We start from the raw sequence: 17,378 nt of genomic DNA on the forward strand, positions 1-17,378 counted from the left end.
TTGCTGCTTTTTTTGCATTTAGACTCAACATGTAGGCTAGTATATACATGGTAGAACTTGCAAAAATGTGTAGATTGTTACCTGTGTTGATATTTAAGTGAAATTTTAAAAAAATACAGTAGGAACATAGACCTGGAGTTTTCTTGCATTATCAGCCATAGAAGTGGGGATTTGATAAACCTAGCAATGTGTATTGCAAGACCTGGATTTGATAATCAAAGCAATGTATAGCAATATCTGGATTTTGAAAATAATAGCAATGTACTGCAATATCTGGATTTGATAATCCAAGCCATGTACTTCAATATCAGGATTTGATAATCCAAGCAATGTATTGCAATATCTGGATTTTGATAATCCTAGCAATGTAATGCAATATCAGGATTTGATAATCCTAGCAATGTAATACAATATCAGGATTTGATAATCCTAGCAATGTATTGCAATATCAGGATTTTGATAATCCTAGCAATGTATTGTAATATCAGGATTTGATAATCCTAGCAACGTATTGCAATATCAAGATTTGATAATCCTAGCATGATCCTAACAGAGTATTGCAATATCTGAATTTTGATAATCCAAGCAATGTATTGCAATATCAGGATTTGATAATCCTAGCAATGTGTTGCAATATCAAGATTTGATAATCCTAGCATGATCCTAACAGAGTATTGCAATATCTGGATTTTGATAATCCAAGCAATGTATTGCAATATCAGGATTTGATAATCCTAGCAATGTATTGCAATATCAAGATTTGATAATCCGAGCATGATCCTAACAGAGTATTGCAATATCTGGAGTTTGATAATCCTAGCAATGTAATGCAATATCAGGATTTGATAATCCTAGCAATGTATTGCAATATCAGGATTTGATAATCCAAGCAATGTATTGCAATATCTGGATTTTGATAATCCTAGCAATGTATTGCAATATCAGGATTTGATAATCCAAGCAATGTATTGCAATATCTGGATTTTGATAATCCTAGCAATGTATTGCAATATCAGGATTTTGATAATCCTAGCAATATATTGCAATATCTGGATTTTGATAATCCTAGCAATGTACTGCAATATCAGGATTTTGATAATCCTAGCAATATATTGCAATATCTGGATTTTGATAATCCTAGCAATGTTTTGCAATATCAGGATTTGATAATCCTAGCATAATCCTAACAGAGTATTGCAATATATGTATTTCTTGAGGAAGAAAAAGATGAATATAAACAAAAATTGCATTAATTTGTCATTACCACATTTGAACCATTTATGTTCATACACCCCTAATTAAGTTATTTAATTTACCTAGTAAATGATAAGCAATAAAAAAAAAATGAAGGTGGCAGAATTAACACTAACACACAAGCATGCATGCACATACACATGCATACACGCACATAGAAACACACACACACACACACACACACATATCTTAAATTTGGATCTTTGACTTTACATTTTTTGAGAAAAAAGTTATCAAGTTATTTTAGGTACAATTATCCCTCTCTATAATGCCTTTCATTATAACACAGTTTCTGTCACAAGGTAGGTATAGTTTATGAATCCCATTTCATTAAATGGTCATAAAATTGTATGTTACCATGCATTTCATTATAGTGCTCTCTCACAATAAAGCTGTATCCCTACTGCTCTAACTGATAATGTTATGAGGGAGTACTGTGTCATGTACTTCACTGTAAGACAGTCTTCCTATAAGGCAGAATTAAAGTGACTGAGCACTGAATCAACTGAACCAAACCTGGGACAAGGTCATATTAAAAAATAAAAGAGCAAAAATGTAATAAAAAGATAACTTTACTTGGTTGACTGAGGATACAGTAAAACCTGTTATGACAGACCACCCCTTCTGCCAACAAAAAGCGGTCTCTCAAAACAGGTGGTCTCTCATAGCAGGTTTGTACAAAAAGACCAGTTTCCAAGGTCCAGTTTTAGAACAATTTCACGAAAGATAACCACAATCACTGTACAAATATTCTATTCTTTATTAATAGTTCTTGCTAAAATATTGTATGCATTCATTTAAAAACAAAATTACAGCAATAAAGATATACTTGTATCATTAAACATGAAATCACATTTACATTTAAAGATCACATAGTTTAGCATATGAAATCATTTCTGATTTACTCCTTTTCCTGTATAACAACCTAAATTTGTTTTACCAATACTTAAATCACTTTTTTGCTAGTGGTCTGCTCCTTTTCACTTCTTTTAGTTACAATAATTATTTTTTCCAGCCTTGAAATTTGTCTCTTTTTAGGTGGAGGTTCGTCGATTGTTATTAAGGTTCTAGGTGTTAAAATTATTAGTGCTCAGTTGTAATATTGAACATAAAGATGGTTTTGACTGGGCTTTGGGACAATATGAAAAATCTATACATGTGCATTGCATATCTAACAATTAATGATTAAAAAGAAACAATTATCTCATCCATTCAAAGATGACATACAGGGATTAACTCTAAAGGTAAAGTGTGTAACCTGGTTGCACCAACTTGAATAGATGACAGCTTTGTGATTGGGTTGTAATCACTTAACATTGGGGTTTAAAACAACAAACATCACAAGTCTTGAACACCATCAATCGAATCCTGCAAATGATTCTCTCTTGCTGGTTTAATATACAATGACCTTATTCACCCACCCCCCACCCCCCCGATTAACTCTAAAAACAAACAATGTGTGTACGCAACAACTATGTCAACTATGGCACTACAACGGCAATTCATGACATGTACATTGGCCTGGTTTACGGACTGTAGCATCTATCACTGGTAGCAACAATCCTTTTTTAATATTCCTTTTATGTATGTTTTTGATCAGAACAATTGTTACTAATCAAGTGGTCATTGCAACAATTGATTACATATAGGTCATTGGTGTCTGTTGTTGCGATACGGTCGTTCATAGGTATGCTAGGTCCTATGATAAGGTGGAGAAGCAGGCTAAGTGTGGGAATAATTAGTGTGGTTCCCTGATTTGTATGCTCTCTGTATTGCTCACCCCTATATGAATAGCAGAGAACAAAGCAGGGAACCAGACTAAAAAATTATCTACATATACTTTAGTCTTGTTTACAACAAAAATTATAAAACACTATAAGCATATCTACAATAATGTAGACATCGGTAGCTAGTATTTTTTTCAATTTTTTTAATATTTTATTTAGGACAGTATGAGTGGTCATTCTTACAGGCATCAAAAAAAGGTTGGTGGAGTTTATCTTTGTTTTTGCAATGTGGTTGTTCATAGCAGTGTCGAAATGCATATTTTGCCAAGACATCGCGGTTGCTCAAAACAGCATTTAAATAATAAAATCGATCCATGCATTACGATTGTGGTCAGAAATGACAGGTGGTCGCTCATAGCAGAGGTCACTTGGAGCAGTTTTTACTGTAAGTGACTAATCTGGAGCTAGAGTGATTCATTTTTAAGAAGGACTGTAAAGCTATTGCTAATGACAGGTAAAAAAGTTTGCTGAATTTCTTAATTACCCCTGTTCATTCCTGCTTGCCAAAGATGAAGTGAAATGGCATATTTATGATATTTGGCTTATAAAGAAAATGTTACCACATCTGCAGTCTTTTACCTTAACACTGCTGGATGATATTTAACTTTCAATTCATTATGTGTGTGTGTGTGTGTGTGCGTGTGTGTGTGTGTGCGTGCGTGTGTGCGTGCGTGCGTGCGTGCGTGTGTGTGTGTGTGATTTAGATTTTTAATGTAGCTTGAACAATTTTTCAGTCATATCGCTAAGATATCTGTAGTGTGACAGTTTATAGTGATGTCTAGCACTGGGGCATCATGCTGCAAACATGTAGCATCATGTCTCACCCAGTTGCATTATCCTGACACCAGGCCGACCAGTCCTAATATTAACCTCTTAATGCTGAGCGCCAAGTGAGGCAGCTGTTAGTACCATTTTTTTAAGTCTTTGGTATGACTCAGCTGGGGTTTGAACCTGCGACCTCCCGCATCCAAGGTGGACACTCCAACTACTAGGCCACCGGAGCGATCTCATTAAAAATTGAAAGGATTGTATTGAATTGACATAATATATATATATATATATATATATATATATATATATATATATATATATATATATATATATATATATATATATATACACACACACATTTTTGGTGTGTGTGACATTACTGCACTTGCTCATCTTCACACACTTTGGCAGATCGATCAAATATTTATATGCATTGGGTCTGTGATTTTCAATGGAATCATTGGCAAGCCACCACCTTCAATCAAAATCAAGTTGTTCAAATCTGAATAATGTTTCTATATGATTGAGTGTGGGAGCACACACCTGGAATGGAGTCATAAAAAAAAACAATTTTCCACTGTCCATCTGTGTGTGTACAAATAGATCCTTTCCCTCCGATACACCTGTAATGTCTTGTCTCTAGTATGTCATCATATTTTTAATGTTAAACAAACAAAGTATCCTTTCGAAGTCAATTGGCTCCACCATTTTCGGCCGATGTACAAAGCACCACTGTTACATGTTGCTGGTTAGTTGGCATCATATATCAAGTGAGGCAACTATGAAATCCAGTAGATGTCAATAGGACAAAACATGAAATATCTGCTCAATCCAGCAAGGTGTAGATAGGGTTAACATATCTGAATCTGGACTAGTGAAGATGGTACTTTCTGCATAAGTCTGACAGATCAAATATTTTAACTGGCACATACTCTGAGATACCAGACAAAGGATATATCTGATGTCATTGTAAAATGGCCATTCATTTGCTTATTACTCTTCCAAATAAACACCATAACTAAGTAAATATATATATATATATATATATATATATATATATATATATATATATATATATATATATATATATATATATATGTGTGTGTGTGTGTGTGTTTGAGATGCTGCTTTAAGACTTTTAACATTCAGGGCATCATTGGAACACATTTACACGTGTTTTGACAAATATCAAGTGTTAAATGTCTAAAGAGTTTTGACAAATGTCAAACATGTTAAATGTCTAAAGTGTTTTGACAAATGTCAAGTATTAAATGTCTAAATTGTTTTGACAAATGTCAAACATGTTAAATGTCTAAAGTGTTTTGACAAATGTCAAACATGTTAAATGTCTAAAGTGTTTTGACAAATGTCAAACATGTTAAATGTCTAAAGTGTTTTGACAAATGTCAAAAGTGTTAAATGTCTAAAGTATTATAACAAATGACAAAAGTGTTAAATGTCTAAAGTATTCTGACAAATGACAAAAGTGTTAAATGTCTAAAGTATTCTGACAAATGTCAAAAGTGTTAAATGTCTAATGAGTTTTGATGAATGTCAAGAAATTTTAAATGTCCAAAGTGTTTTGATGAATGTCAAAAGTGCCCACCTTTACCATTCACTACTACTGGTATCTCATCTCTCTCTGTATGGGTTTGAGTCTCAGGCTTGGCCTATTTGCTTATGTGAGAAAGTTTGCCAGTAGCTTCCTGTGGGTTGGTGGTTCTCAAGGGTTTTCACCCACAAGTTATACTGGCTGTCATGTATAGCCTATCAATTGCTGAAACTGGTGTTAAAACCAAAACAACACCTCTGTGTGAGATATGTATATTATCTCCATGCTCTTACTTTTCTTTTGTTCCTCATCACTGCTTTCATCCTCTGTTCCTGAGGAAGATATTTCTGAAGGATCATCACCTAAAAGAGGTTAAAGGTCAAAAGATCAAAGTAAATACATACATATTAGACAGCACCAATAATTTGTATACATCGAATTAAATTTTACTCAAGGTTCAAAAATAATGTTACAGTATACTGAGTTTTGCAACAATGAGCTTTGGAATTATTTTTAGGGGAAAAGTAATGATTTGTGATTCATACTTTCTTCATTTGACCTACACTCTTGACCTCTATGTTTTGGCCAAACAACCATCAAACTTTTTGGCTCTTCCATATCACAGTGGCTGGCATTTACCCCTAATGTGATAAAATAACACTATACTGCAAATTGGAAATTTCATTTCAAGTGACATAATGATTAATAAATAATTTCTTGAAATCCCAGGACACTGGAACAATTTCTCAAGGGGAGGGGGGAAGACGGCATTTGGAGGCAGAGGAACTCCATCAAATTACTCATAAGAATATTTACCCATTCATATTCTGAGGAACAAGATGATCTACCTGCTAAAATTCTGTGGATTCTTTTCTTGGACATGACCTCTAGCTGTTCCATACATCTTTTCTTCAAGTCTTCAAGAGGAATATCCTGTAAAATTAGCCAGGAAAGACAACATTAAAAATATGTGGTGCTGAGCTTTTTTATAGTAGAAGTCCATACTACCAAAGTACCTTGGTGCTGAGGTTGTTTTTAGTGGAGTCCATACTAACAAAGTATCTTCATGCAGAAGTGCTCACCGCTCAAGTGGCCTAGTGGTTAGAGCATCTGCCTTGGATGCAATTTGTTTTGGGTTTGATCCCTGGCCAAGTCATACCAAAGACTTGTACGCTGGTGCCAAAGCTTTCATAGTGGAAGTCCATACTACCAAAGACTATAAGAAATCTTGCCTGAGTTGCATCAGTAAAGGAAAATATATATGAAACAATTGGCTTCAGTTTGGTCACATGAAGTTAATCAATGCGCACCTGTTTAAAGTTTATTACAAGTTGACTTGTGTTGATTTATTGGTTGGATACCTGTCTGAATGAAAAATTGTGGGCATTCAGTTCATTTCACTATTTTCTCAATAAATTAGGTGACAGTGACCCAGTGTTAGGAAAATACAGAAGGATTCTTCTATATGCATCATCACATAAAGATTTTACTGTAAGAGATTCAAGTGTCAATGAGAGATGGCATTGTGCAATAACGTCCCAAAGAACAAAAAATTATTTCTCACCAATTTTCAGGTTTCTTTTCAAAGTTGGACTACTAATAGAAGCATACATTTTTTTAGTACTGCATGCAAGGCTATTCCACATGTAGAGTTTTGTTGGTAAAGTTCTGATAACTTTATTCAAAATATGGAAATATGGACTGGTATGTCTCAGTGAAAATAAGGACTTCTGTGTCTCAATGAAAATAAGGACTTCTACGTCTTAATGAATGTCATTCAAAATATGGAAATGTGGACTTATGTCTCAATGAAAATAAGGACGTCTGCCTTGATGTCATTCAAAATATAAAAATGTAGACTTATGTTTCAATCAGAATAAGTACTTCTGTCTTAATGAAAATAAGGACTTCTGTCTTAATGTCATTCAAAATATGGAAATGTGAATTGGTTGGTATGTATCAATCAAAATAAGTACTTTAATGTCTTAATGAATGCCATTCAAAAAATGTATGGATGTGTCTGAACAATCAAACAAATAAACAAATAAAAAAAGGCAAGTTCAAGCAAGGTTATACACAGATTATTTTTTATCCACAAGATGTAGTAAAGGAGATTATTAAATAAGTTTTCAAATTAAAGATTATTTTTGAAAGTCTTTTCCAAGTGTCATGAGCAAAACAGATAAAGCTGGAACTGTTTACCACTATATTAAAAAAAAAACAACAAAACATAATGAACAATACCAAATAACAGACTGTCAAAAACCTTTGTGTAAAACAATAAAATGGCAGTAATTAAATCCTTTGAGATGATTAAATATTGTAACCTGACATAAAGGTGACTGACCTAGGACTATCTGAGGGCATAAAAAAATTCCTAAGGTTCAAAATAAAACTGCATGATAAAGACCAGATCAAAGTATATCAGTCACAGTGATCTATTATATGGCCCAGTTGCAATAAAAGCATTCATCTTAAACTGTGCTAATAAAAGTGTTCCCAACAATGTAACAGAAATTTCACACAATTAATAATACTCAGACATTTTCTTTATGAGCATAGCATCCTTATCCATATATATATATATATATATATATATATATATATATATATATATATATATATATATATATATATATATATACAGTAAAACTGATCTTGAAAGACCACTGCTATGTGAGACCACCCGTCTTGAGAGACCACATTCTCAATGCACAAATTTATTGATTATATAGCATTGTGACCTGTTATGAGAGACCACCTGTCTTGAGAGACCCCTATTTTTGGGGCAAAAGAGGTGGTCTTTCAAAACAGGTTTGACTATATATATATATATTATGAATATTCAACTGCAAACAACATAGACCCAGATATGTTACTGCAAATTCTGTTGATAGATTAAGTCTGAAATCATGAAATTTTTAGCTTGAATTTGAGTCTAGATGATTTATGGCTCCTGACTGCCATCCTCCTAACTTTTAAATGTTTAGTTTTGACCAATCACAAACTCTGTTACAGTTGAAACATGGTCCTTGATGATCAAAGAACTCAATCAATCTCAGACTCAAGCTCAGAGATTTAAGATTTGAATGCCTGGATCTTTGCTGTTGACTCGAAATATATGTAGAATGACCAGTGTAGACCCTGCTCTGCCAATGTATTATACAAGGACAGCTAATGGATTTACTCAGCATTTATAATTACCAGAACAATTGCTACCAGCAATGGGTGCATCAAAAATGATCCTGTCCACTACCATTTAGTTTTTGGGGTTTTAAAGATAGGAAATTGTATTGGGAAACAAAATAAAATTAGATGGGAAGTCTGAATACCAACTCCCCTAAGTGCTGATATGGAGTGCTGGAAACTGAATTCATTATAAGGCCTGATTCTCATTAACATAAAGCTGTATGCCAAATTTAGTTCAAGTCCAAAGATAATGTAATACTGCTGGAAAAAAAATCAAGAGGTAGGGCAATCAAGGGGCATAACTCCCATAAATGACATGAAGGAATGCTACAAACTGAAGTCAAATAAGGTTTTGTCCATATAAAGCTGCTTGCTGAAATAGGCTAAAATCCAACAAACCTTAGTAAAGGTATACTGAGGAAATGAAAGTCAAGAGGCTGGGCAGTCTGGGGATCAGGGGTAATAACTCCTGTAAATGAAAATGTGGAACACTGGAAATTGCAAACATTTTAGATCTCATCCATTTAAACCTGGAAACCAAACTGTTAAATCTTCATAACACTGTGCTGTGGCAACCATGACCAGGGCATAAACTCTTTAAATGATAGCCTGGTACACTGTGGCAACCATGACCAGAAGGCCAGCCAATATTGGGCATAAATTGTTTAAATGATAGCCTGGTACACTGTGGCAACCATGATCAGAAGGCCAGCCAATATTGGGCATAAATTGTTTAAATGATAGCCTGGTACACTGTGGCAACCATGATCAGAAGGCCAGCCAATATTGGGCATAAATTCTTTAAATGATATCCTGGTACACTGTGGCAACCATGACCAGAAGGCCAGCCAATATAGGGCATAAATTCTTTAAATGATAGCCTGGTACACTGTGACAACCATGATCAGTAGGCCAGCCAATACTGGGCATAAATTCTTTAAATAATTGCCTGGTACACTGTGGCAACCATGACCAGAAGTCCAGCCAATATTGGGCAGAAACTCTTTAAATGATAGCCTGGTACACTGTGGCAACCATGACCAGAAGGCCAGCCAATATTGGGCAGAAACTCTTTAAATGATAACCTGGTATACTGTGGCAACCATGACCAGAAGGCCAGCCAATATGGGGCATAAATTCTTTAAATGATAGCCTGGTACACTGTGGCAACCATGATCAGTAGGCCAGCCAATATTGGGCATAAATTCTTTAAATAATTGCCTGGTACACTGGAAATTAAAATTATACAAGGTCTCATCAACATAAAGCTGCAAGCCAAATCAGATTGAAATCAAACAACTCTTGATTAAGTTAAACTCTGTGAACGTTTGGTAAAAAGCAATCAGGGGCAATAACTCATTTAAATGATGACATAAATCAGAAATTTGAACTTTTTCAAGGTCTCAAGAACATAAAGCTGAACATAAAATTTAGTACAAATCTAACAATTACCATTAAAGTTATCTTACAGAAATCAAAGGGGCCCAGAGTAGCCGAGTGGTCTAAAGCACTCTCCGTTACGGATCACTGCCATCTCACCTCTGTCTGCATGGGTTCAAGTCTCAGATTCGGCTAATGTGGGTATGTGAGAAAGCTTGCCAGGACCTTCTCGTTGGTTGGTGGGTCTTTCTGGGGTTTTCCCGGGTTCTTCCTCGACCATTAATACTGGCCACCATGTATAGCCTATCATGTGCTGAAAAATGGCTTTATTGTTGTTGTTGTTGTTGTAGGGTTTAACGCCATTTTTCAGCACAAGATAGGTTTTACATGGCGGCCAGTATAATTGGTGCAGGAAGAACCCTGGAAAACCCCGGGAAGAACCAATGACCCACAAGAAGCTACTGGCAGGCTTTCTCACGTACCAACGTTAGCCGAGCTGAGACTAGTGATCCGTAATGGCGAGCGCCTTAGACCACTCGGCCACTCGGGGTCCCAAAAAATGGCTTTAAACCCTACAACAACAACAACAGAAATCAAATTGCTGTTGAATGGTTGGAAGGAAAGACAAGCTGGATGGACAAATGGACAGACTGACAACATGGTTACTACTGACCTCGATCTACTTCATCAAAAAGAACAATATGTATGTATGTATGTATGTATGTATGTATGTATATATGTATGTATGTATGTATATGTATGTATGTATGCATGCATGCATGCATGCATGTATGTATGTCGGTCTGTCTGTCTGTCTGTATGTATGTATGTATGTATGTATGCATGTATCTACATATGCATCTTTGTATGATTACATTTTTTAAAAAATGAGTCCCTCAACGGGGCTAACACTCTAGATGAAAAGAAAATTTTTTGATATCCCCGATCAGATTCCTTATTTTATTTTTAACTGCTAAGAGCATAAACCATCTCTGATATTTCTGAATAATAACAAGATTTTCAAAAAGGAATCTGTGGCACCCATATCTGAAGCAAGGCTGACACCATATTCATTTAGGATCAACAAGCCATTATTAGAGCTATTTTGGTGAGAACCCCACATTGGTATGGCCATCCTTTCAGGTGGAGTAACAGTACAGTAATAGGCATATTGGACGTCAGATTAGCACCATTTTAATTCTGTTTTAACCCAGATATCAATGTCTTTTTGTGAAAACCCCATTTCAATAAGTACATCTATTCACATGGAGTAGGATGCCTAGTGGTCTAAGGTTTCCACCTTTACTGATAACTCACACCTCACCCCTGTTCAATATGGGTTTATGTTCTGGCTCATGAGAAAGTATGCCAGTAGCTTTCTATGGGTTGGTGGTTCTTCCCATTGTCTTCCCAAGTTCTACCTCCACCATGGCTGCCATGTATAGTCTAACATGTGCTGTAAAAATAATGTTAAACCCCACAAAACCTGAATCAGGTGGAGTTGCAATAACAAGATTTTTTAAGAAGGCTAACATGGTGGCCATACTGGATGTCAAAATGGAATCATTTTTATTTACAACCCACAGGACTCCTCACATAGTCTTGTGGTGAAAACCCGATGTATATACGACTTTCCATTTCTGGGAAGTAGGAATGAAAAGATTTTAAAAATGACTGTCATTGGAACCAATTTCATTTAGGATCAACATCAGAAACTCAATGGTGATCTGACCATCCATCTAGGAGTAGTGATAACAAGATTTTCAACATAGCTATCAATGCTGCTATTAGGTTGATACCGTCTTCATTTAGGACCAACTAGAGATCATAAAAAGCCTTCAGCTAAAACAACAAAACAAAAACATGTTTGCCAAGTGTCAAATTTTGAATTGCATTGAATCAAAGTTGAATGTGAAGGGTCATTTCTCCCCCATCTCAGTGTTAAAACTTGTAAGGCTAGGATTTATGACTGTTTGAGATTAACCAGGGCATTGCTATGCTGTTCTGAGAAAGTCAACATTTGAGCTACCAACCATAACCGCTTGATAGGAACCCATGTCAAATTATCATTTTCAAAGGGAAATTGATATCCCCCTCACTTCACAGATTCTATGCTGTCTGAAATATGATGGAAGAAACATTTATCTTGGGAAAAATTTAGGAACCGCTGCTTATGATTGGGCAGAGAAAATTAAGGCATACACTTTGAAAATAATGTGAATTAAAAGTGACAACCTTAGTCGAAATTCTTTAGTCTTAAAATTCCTTTGAGAAGTTTGAATCTGAGGATGCCTAAAAAGAAGTTAAACAAGGAAAGGGGACCAGGTGGCTGTCTTGTAAGAAAAGACAGGGTTTAGTGCTAGGATGCACAATTTATGAAAGAGAACAGCATTATGGTACACAGTTTTAATTTCTAACGTAATTTTCTATATTTTGATTTTTTTGGGTTTATGAAAATGTGTTTGATATGACTAGGATTCATATTATGTACCATTCATTCAATTTCATGGAAATTTGTTGATGCTAGAGTTGTTATGCAATTTATCTCTTTAATTTTACAGTTACTATTTCACTGATAGTATTGACGATTACATGCAGTCCAAGTTTTCATATGTGTAGGATTTCACAGGGTTATATGAAATAATTTTCTTGGTCTGTTAGGATGATTTTGATTATCGTGAGTTAACGATAATCATATATTTGTATCTGATTTTGTATTGTTTAAATACTCTTGTAAGTTAGGGATTGCTGTGAGCTAGAACTTTTTTAATTTTATGCAATAGTAATTGAGCATGTGGTAATGTAGGTAAAGATATATGGTAATGTTTGATATACCGCTAACATGGTAATTATGGCCTGTTGCTGTGAAGCAAGGGTGAAGTCCTCTCAGATTTGTTCAGAATTTATGCAGTATGGATAGCTCATATGCTTCTGAGTAACATAAGTGAGGTAAGTTAAGGACATGAAGAAAGTGGTACATACTGAGATTATGGGGTAATTTTGTCCTTTAAGGAACAGCTTTCTGGGGAAAGATAGAACAAAGAAATGACAAGTTCAGAATAAAGGACTAGGAAGTCCAGGAAGGGGTGAAGAGAATAGGAAGGCTCAAGGAAACAGGAAGATGTTGATACACAGTCATGGGAGAAAGTAATGCAATCAGTTGTGAACACTGTGCTCTTTTCACCACTCATTATTGATGAAATAAATCCAAATTAGACACTGCTATTAAATTCTGCTGACATAATTTAGATTGAATTGGAGTTGCCGCTATTAATTTGAATTGATTCAATTTGTTATTTTTCTTGTCTAAGGGGCTCGTATTGCATTATTTCTTCCCAATATTCTTGCTCAGTGCTCTGTTGAAATTCTATCATCCACTCCCATGGGCTATAATATCGAGGAAGGTCGTCCTCTAGACAAAAGCCAGCCGAATCCAATTAACCACCCCTCTTACTAAGAGGGTGACATTACAAAGTTGATATGACTTACTATTCAGGACAAGCAATGCCACCAACCTGACTTTGATGGTGGCCATATTTGATGCTGATTTCACAGATCAGCATCATTATCATTTAAGACCGAACCAGATATCATAATTAGTCATTTGGTAAAAACCTCGCAATTTCATATTGGCAGTTTGAGTGGTACTATTTTCATTGAGGTTGAATGAGAATTTGGAATAAATGAACTGTAAAGTTTCATGAAAATCCTCCAAGAAGTTTAGGAGAAGCAGTAATAACAACCTAGTGGACAGATAGATGGACATCAGAGGCTTGACATTGGAAGCAGATGGCAGACAACAGATCATCCCATAATCTCTTCTGGTCTATGACAAGTAGAGCTCAACAGAACATAAGGTCCCAAAGAAGTCATCACTTCATAATAATCCATCACAAATTTAATTATGCAATGTTTGCTATCTAATTACGATGACAATAAAATTCAAAACTTTTTCATGCGGTGCCAATTTTCATTAATTTCAAATCATTTAAATTTAAATTTAAAGTCCCAATAAACAATGATCCTTCTCTGGAAAACATTAGGACCACATCCACAATCCAAGAGTTTAACAACCTCATTGCCCCGAAACCAATTTTAAAAATGTCCTGCAAAACCTTTAAAAATATTTATATATCTACCTATGAAATTAAATCACATATATCAATGATTATGAGCCATTATATTCACATTACTCCATGAAATTTACGACCACAAATTATCTTGGGCAGGTGTGGTGGATAATGTATAACTGTATTTCATGTTAAGTCACCTTAAATGGAAGGGTCATATATTTAGACTGTAGCACAAGTTATCAAATATTGCGAAGTTTCTGATTCTGCGTGTTAGATTAGATCAAGAAAAAAAAAATCCCAAACAAACGTGCTCGCTTATAAGAGGAGTAAAACTGCAAACTGCACAGACCCATATCTACCGTCACATAATATGCCAGCAGATCGGGGTCTGTGCACTTTGTTAGGAGTAATCATTTGAACAAACACCACAGACCCTGATCTACAGGTGAATTATGGTATGCCAGATCAGGATCCTTGTTGTTTGCAGTTTGACTCGACTTATGACTTATAAGCAAGTACAGATGGTAAATAATCATTTATTGCCCCTTACCTCGATCAAGTCCTATTAAGATGGCACTTCATATTTATAAAAAAAACACCTGACCTCACTAAACATCAAATTGGAATTTATTTCATGCTTATTATCTGCCCCTGGGCTCATATAAATAACAATATATTTGAAAGCAATACATCAAAAGATGGTTCTCAGATTAGAGTGGGTTTTTCAGTGCAAAGTACAAGGTTCAGGGAGATTATGTTTTCCTTTAAGTTCTTTGGGAAGTTTCCAAAAAATTGATTTCTGCTTCTTTGATTGTAAAGAGTAACACACATAGTCCAGAAGAAAACTTACATTAAGCCAGAATTCTTGAACAGATAAAACTATAGGATACTTGGAGTTCAACAGTGGGGGGTACCAGGTGGGGTCTTGTCAAACAAACTGTGTTCCATAAGACACAACAAACAAACAAAAAAATCCAAAGAGGGCAAATTAAAACAAACCTAATTTCAATGCCAAAAGTCTTCTATCACAATAAGAAATACCTCAAAATCAAGCATTAAACTCAATAACATACTTCACGTCAATTTTCTTCCATACTGAACAAGTTATTTCCTGAAATGATGAGATAAGGCCTCATAATCCAACCGCATCTAAACTAAAACAAGAGTCCCTGGAAGGAAATGACTTTACAGACCACAAAAAACAGAAGTCTTTAAATGTCCACTTCTTCCAACTTCAACAGAACAAATTTGGTAATGAAAGTATTTTATATATGTTTGAGGTAACATTGTCACAAGTACAATAAAATTTGTCATGGTCATTGACCTTGACATTAAATATAAAAGATCAATGAACTCATCTCAGATACTGTAAAGACCTGCCCACATGCCAAGTTAGGTCACATCAATAAAAATATTTTTATAACATTAAAAAAAACCCCAACAACATATATGCAGAATGAACTACATATAAAAAGAGAACACCATTCTGACACGACTATCAGTCCAGGAGAAGTAGCAATAACAAGATTTTCAAAATAACCATCACCATGCTGGTCACGCTGTATGTCAGAAATAGACGATTTTTATTTCGACCACTACCATGACAGATGAAGTTTTTAGTGACAACACCATGTCAATCTGAGACTACTCCAGTGGCCTAGTGGAAAGAGCATCCGCCCCAGATGCAGGAGGTCATGCATTTGAACCCCGGCTGAGTCATACCAAAGATTTATAAAACTGGCACTAACATCTGCCGCTAGGCGCTCAGCATTAAGAGGTCAGTGTTAGGACTGGTCAGTCTGGAGTCAGGATAATGTGACTGGGTGGGATATAATGCTACATGCCTGTGGCATGATGCCCCAGTGCTAGGCATTACTATAAACTGCCACACTGCAGACATCATAGCGATATGACTGAAAAATTGTTAAAGCTACATTTAAAAAATCCAAATCACACAAAATCATGCAACAGGATAGTGAAAACAAGATTTTCAAAATAGCCACCCTGGTGTCCATGTTGGATGCTAGGCTGTTGCAATGATAATGCTCCTGAGGTTAAAGTTTTTTTTAGAAAAGTGTGTTGCCCCTATTTTCCCCATTGCCAATATTTGTTTTAAAATGTGTGAAACCATGAATTATTTCAAAGAACCTACTTATTTCTTTAATTTGATATTATGTTTAGATGATTTTGAGTGTACACAGCTAGGCCTTTCTTCGGATCTCACTGAAGATTGCTAGCTTGGCACAGATATTTTCACTTTCTGTATTTCAGAGGTAAACTGTATAAAAATAAGCCAATAACATTTTTTGAGTTCTTTTAATATATATTTCAAAATGTAATAAATGTACTCTCATAAAATAAAAATTAAAATACTGTGAACAATCATTATTGTATTTCAAGGTCAAACGAAGTCAGTGTACTTTATGCTATTTTTCCATTCATCAGCTTGGAACAGCAGACTTCCAAACAGAGATCAAAACTAAATGACAATCCAAGTGGGTGAAAGATAAGCAAATGAACAAATAAATGTTAACTTTCTCTACACTGTTTGAGTTTTAGAGCAAACAACTATGACCTTTTCTTTGCTCACTTTCAAATGGCAGTTTCAAAACCTGCCGTTGGAACCATTCATTTGCTGTCCTGTTTTATTTTGGACCATCTACATATCCTAAGAAATCTTTAAGTGAAAAAACACCATGCATAGTGGTCATGGTGAGGATCAGACTGGCACCAGTTTGAATTATGTCCATCTCCTGGTCAATTTTAAATGCAAACCATATATCAGCAACCCATTCTGAAGCAGCAGCAGTAACAAAATTTTCAATACGGCTGCCTTGAGCAACATATTGGATATCAGATCAACAGCAGTTTTATGTAGGTACATCTGTGTTGTAAGAAGCCTTTACATGAAAACCACATCAGAATTAGTTCAGGAGAGGTAACGATAAGAGTTTTATATTTAATGGGTCACAAATTCCATTCAGGATCAAACTTGACCTCAAAATTAAACTGTGACGAATTTCACAACTTTCCTTCATAAATTGTGATAATAAACAGACAAAAGATGGATGACATAAAATACATTCAGACCCATCACGTAAGCTCTTCTGGTTTTTGACCAGCAGAATTAAACAACAGCAATCAAGTCCTCTATTAAACAATCACCGGTCTTCACCATTTGCATCATCATACCTTTCCCAAGTTATTTAAAGTGTTTACCTTTACTGATGACTGCCATATCACCTCTGTCAGCATGGTTTCGAGTCTCTGACTCAGCCAGTGTATGTACGGTATTTGAGGAAGCTTGCCAGTAGCTCCCATGGATCATTGCTTCTTACCAGGGTTTTCCTGGGTTCTTCCTCCACCAGTTTT

The 17,378-nt window shown here is 35.3% G+C and overlaps 1 protein-coding gene across 3 annotated transcripts in view; it reads right to left on the minus strand.

The window, feature by feature from the left end:
- The window catches only part of LOC149807712 (caspase activity and apoptosis inhibitor 1-like), a 325,008-nt gene that overhangs the window by 78,948 nt on the left and 228,682 nt on the right, over window positions 1–17,378 (minus strand). For all 3 annotated transcript variants that reach the window (XM_089969669.1, XM_089969649.1, XM_089969659.1), the window contains 2 exons: window positions 6,213–6,297; window positions 5,658–5,726 (listed from right to left, as the gene is read on the minus strand). In XM_089969669.1, the coding sequence (XP_089825795.1) occupies window positions 5,658–5,726; window positions 6,213–6,297 (154 nt within the window). The remainder of the gene's footprint in view (window positions 1–5,657; window positions 5,727–6,212; window positions 6,298–17,378) is intronic.

The sequence above is a fragment of the Sinohyriopsis cumingii genome, chromosome 1 (genome assembly GCF_028554795.1).
Source record: "Sinohyriopsis cumingii isolate HCF-2022 chromosome 1, ASM2855479v2, whole genome shotgun sequence".
NCBI lineage: Eukaryota > Metazoa > Mollusca > Bivalvia > Unionida > Unionidae > Sinohyriopsis > Sinohyriopsis cumingii.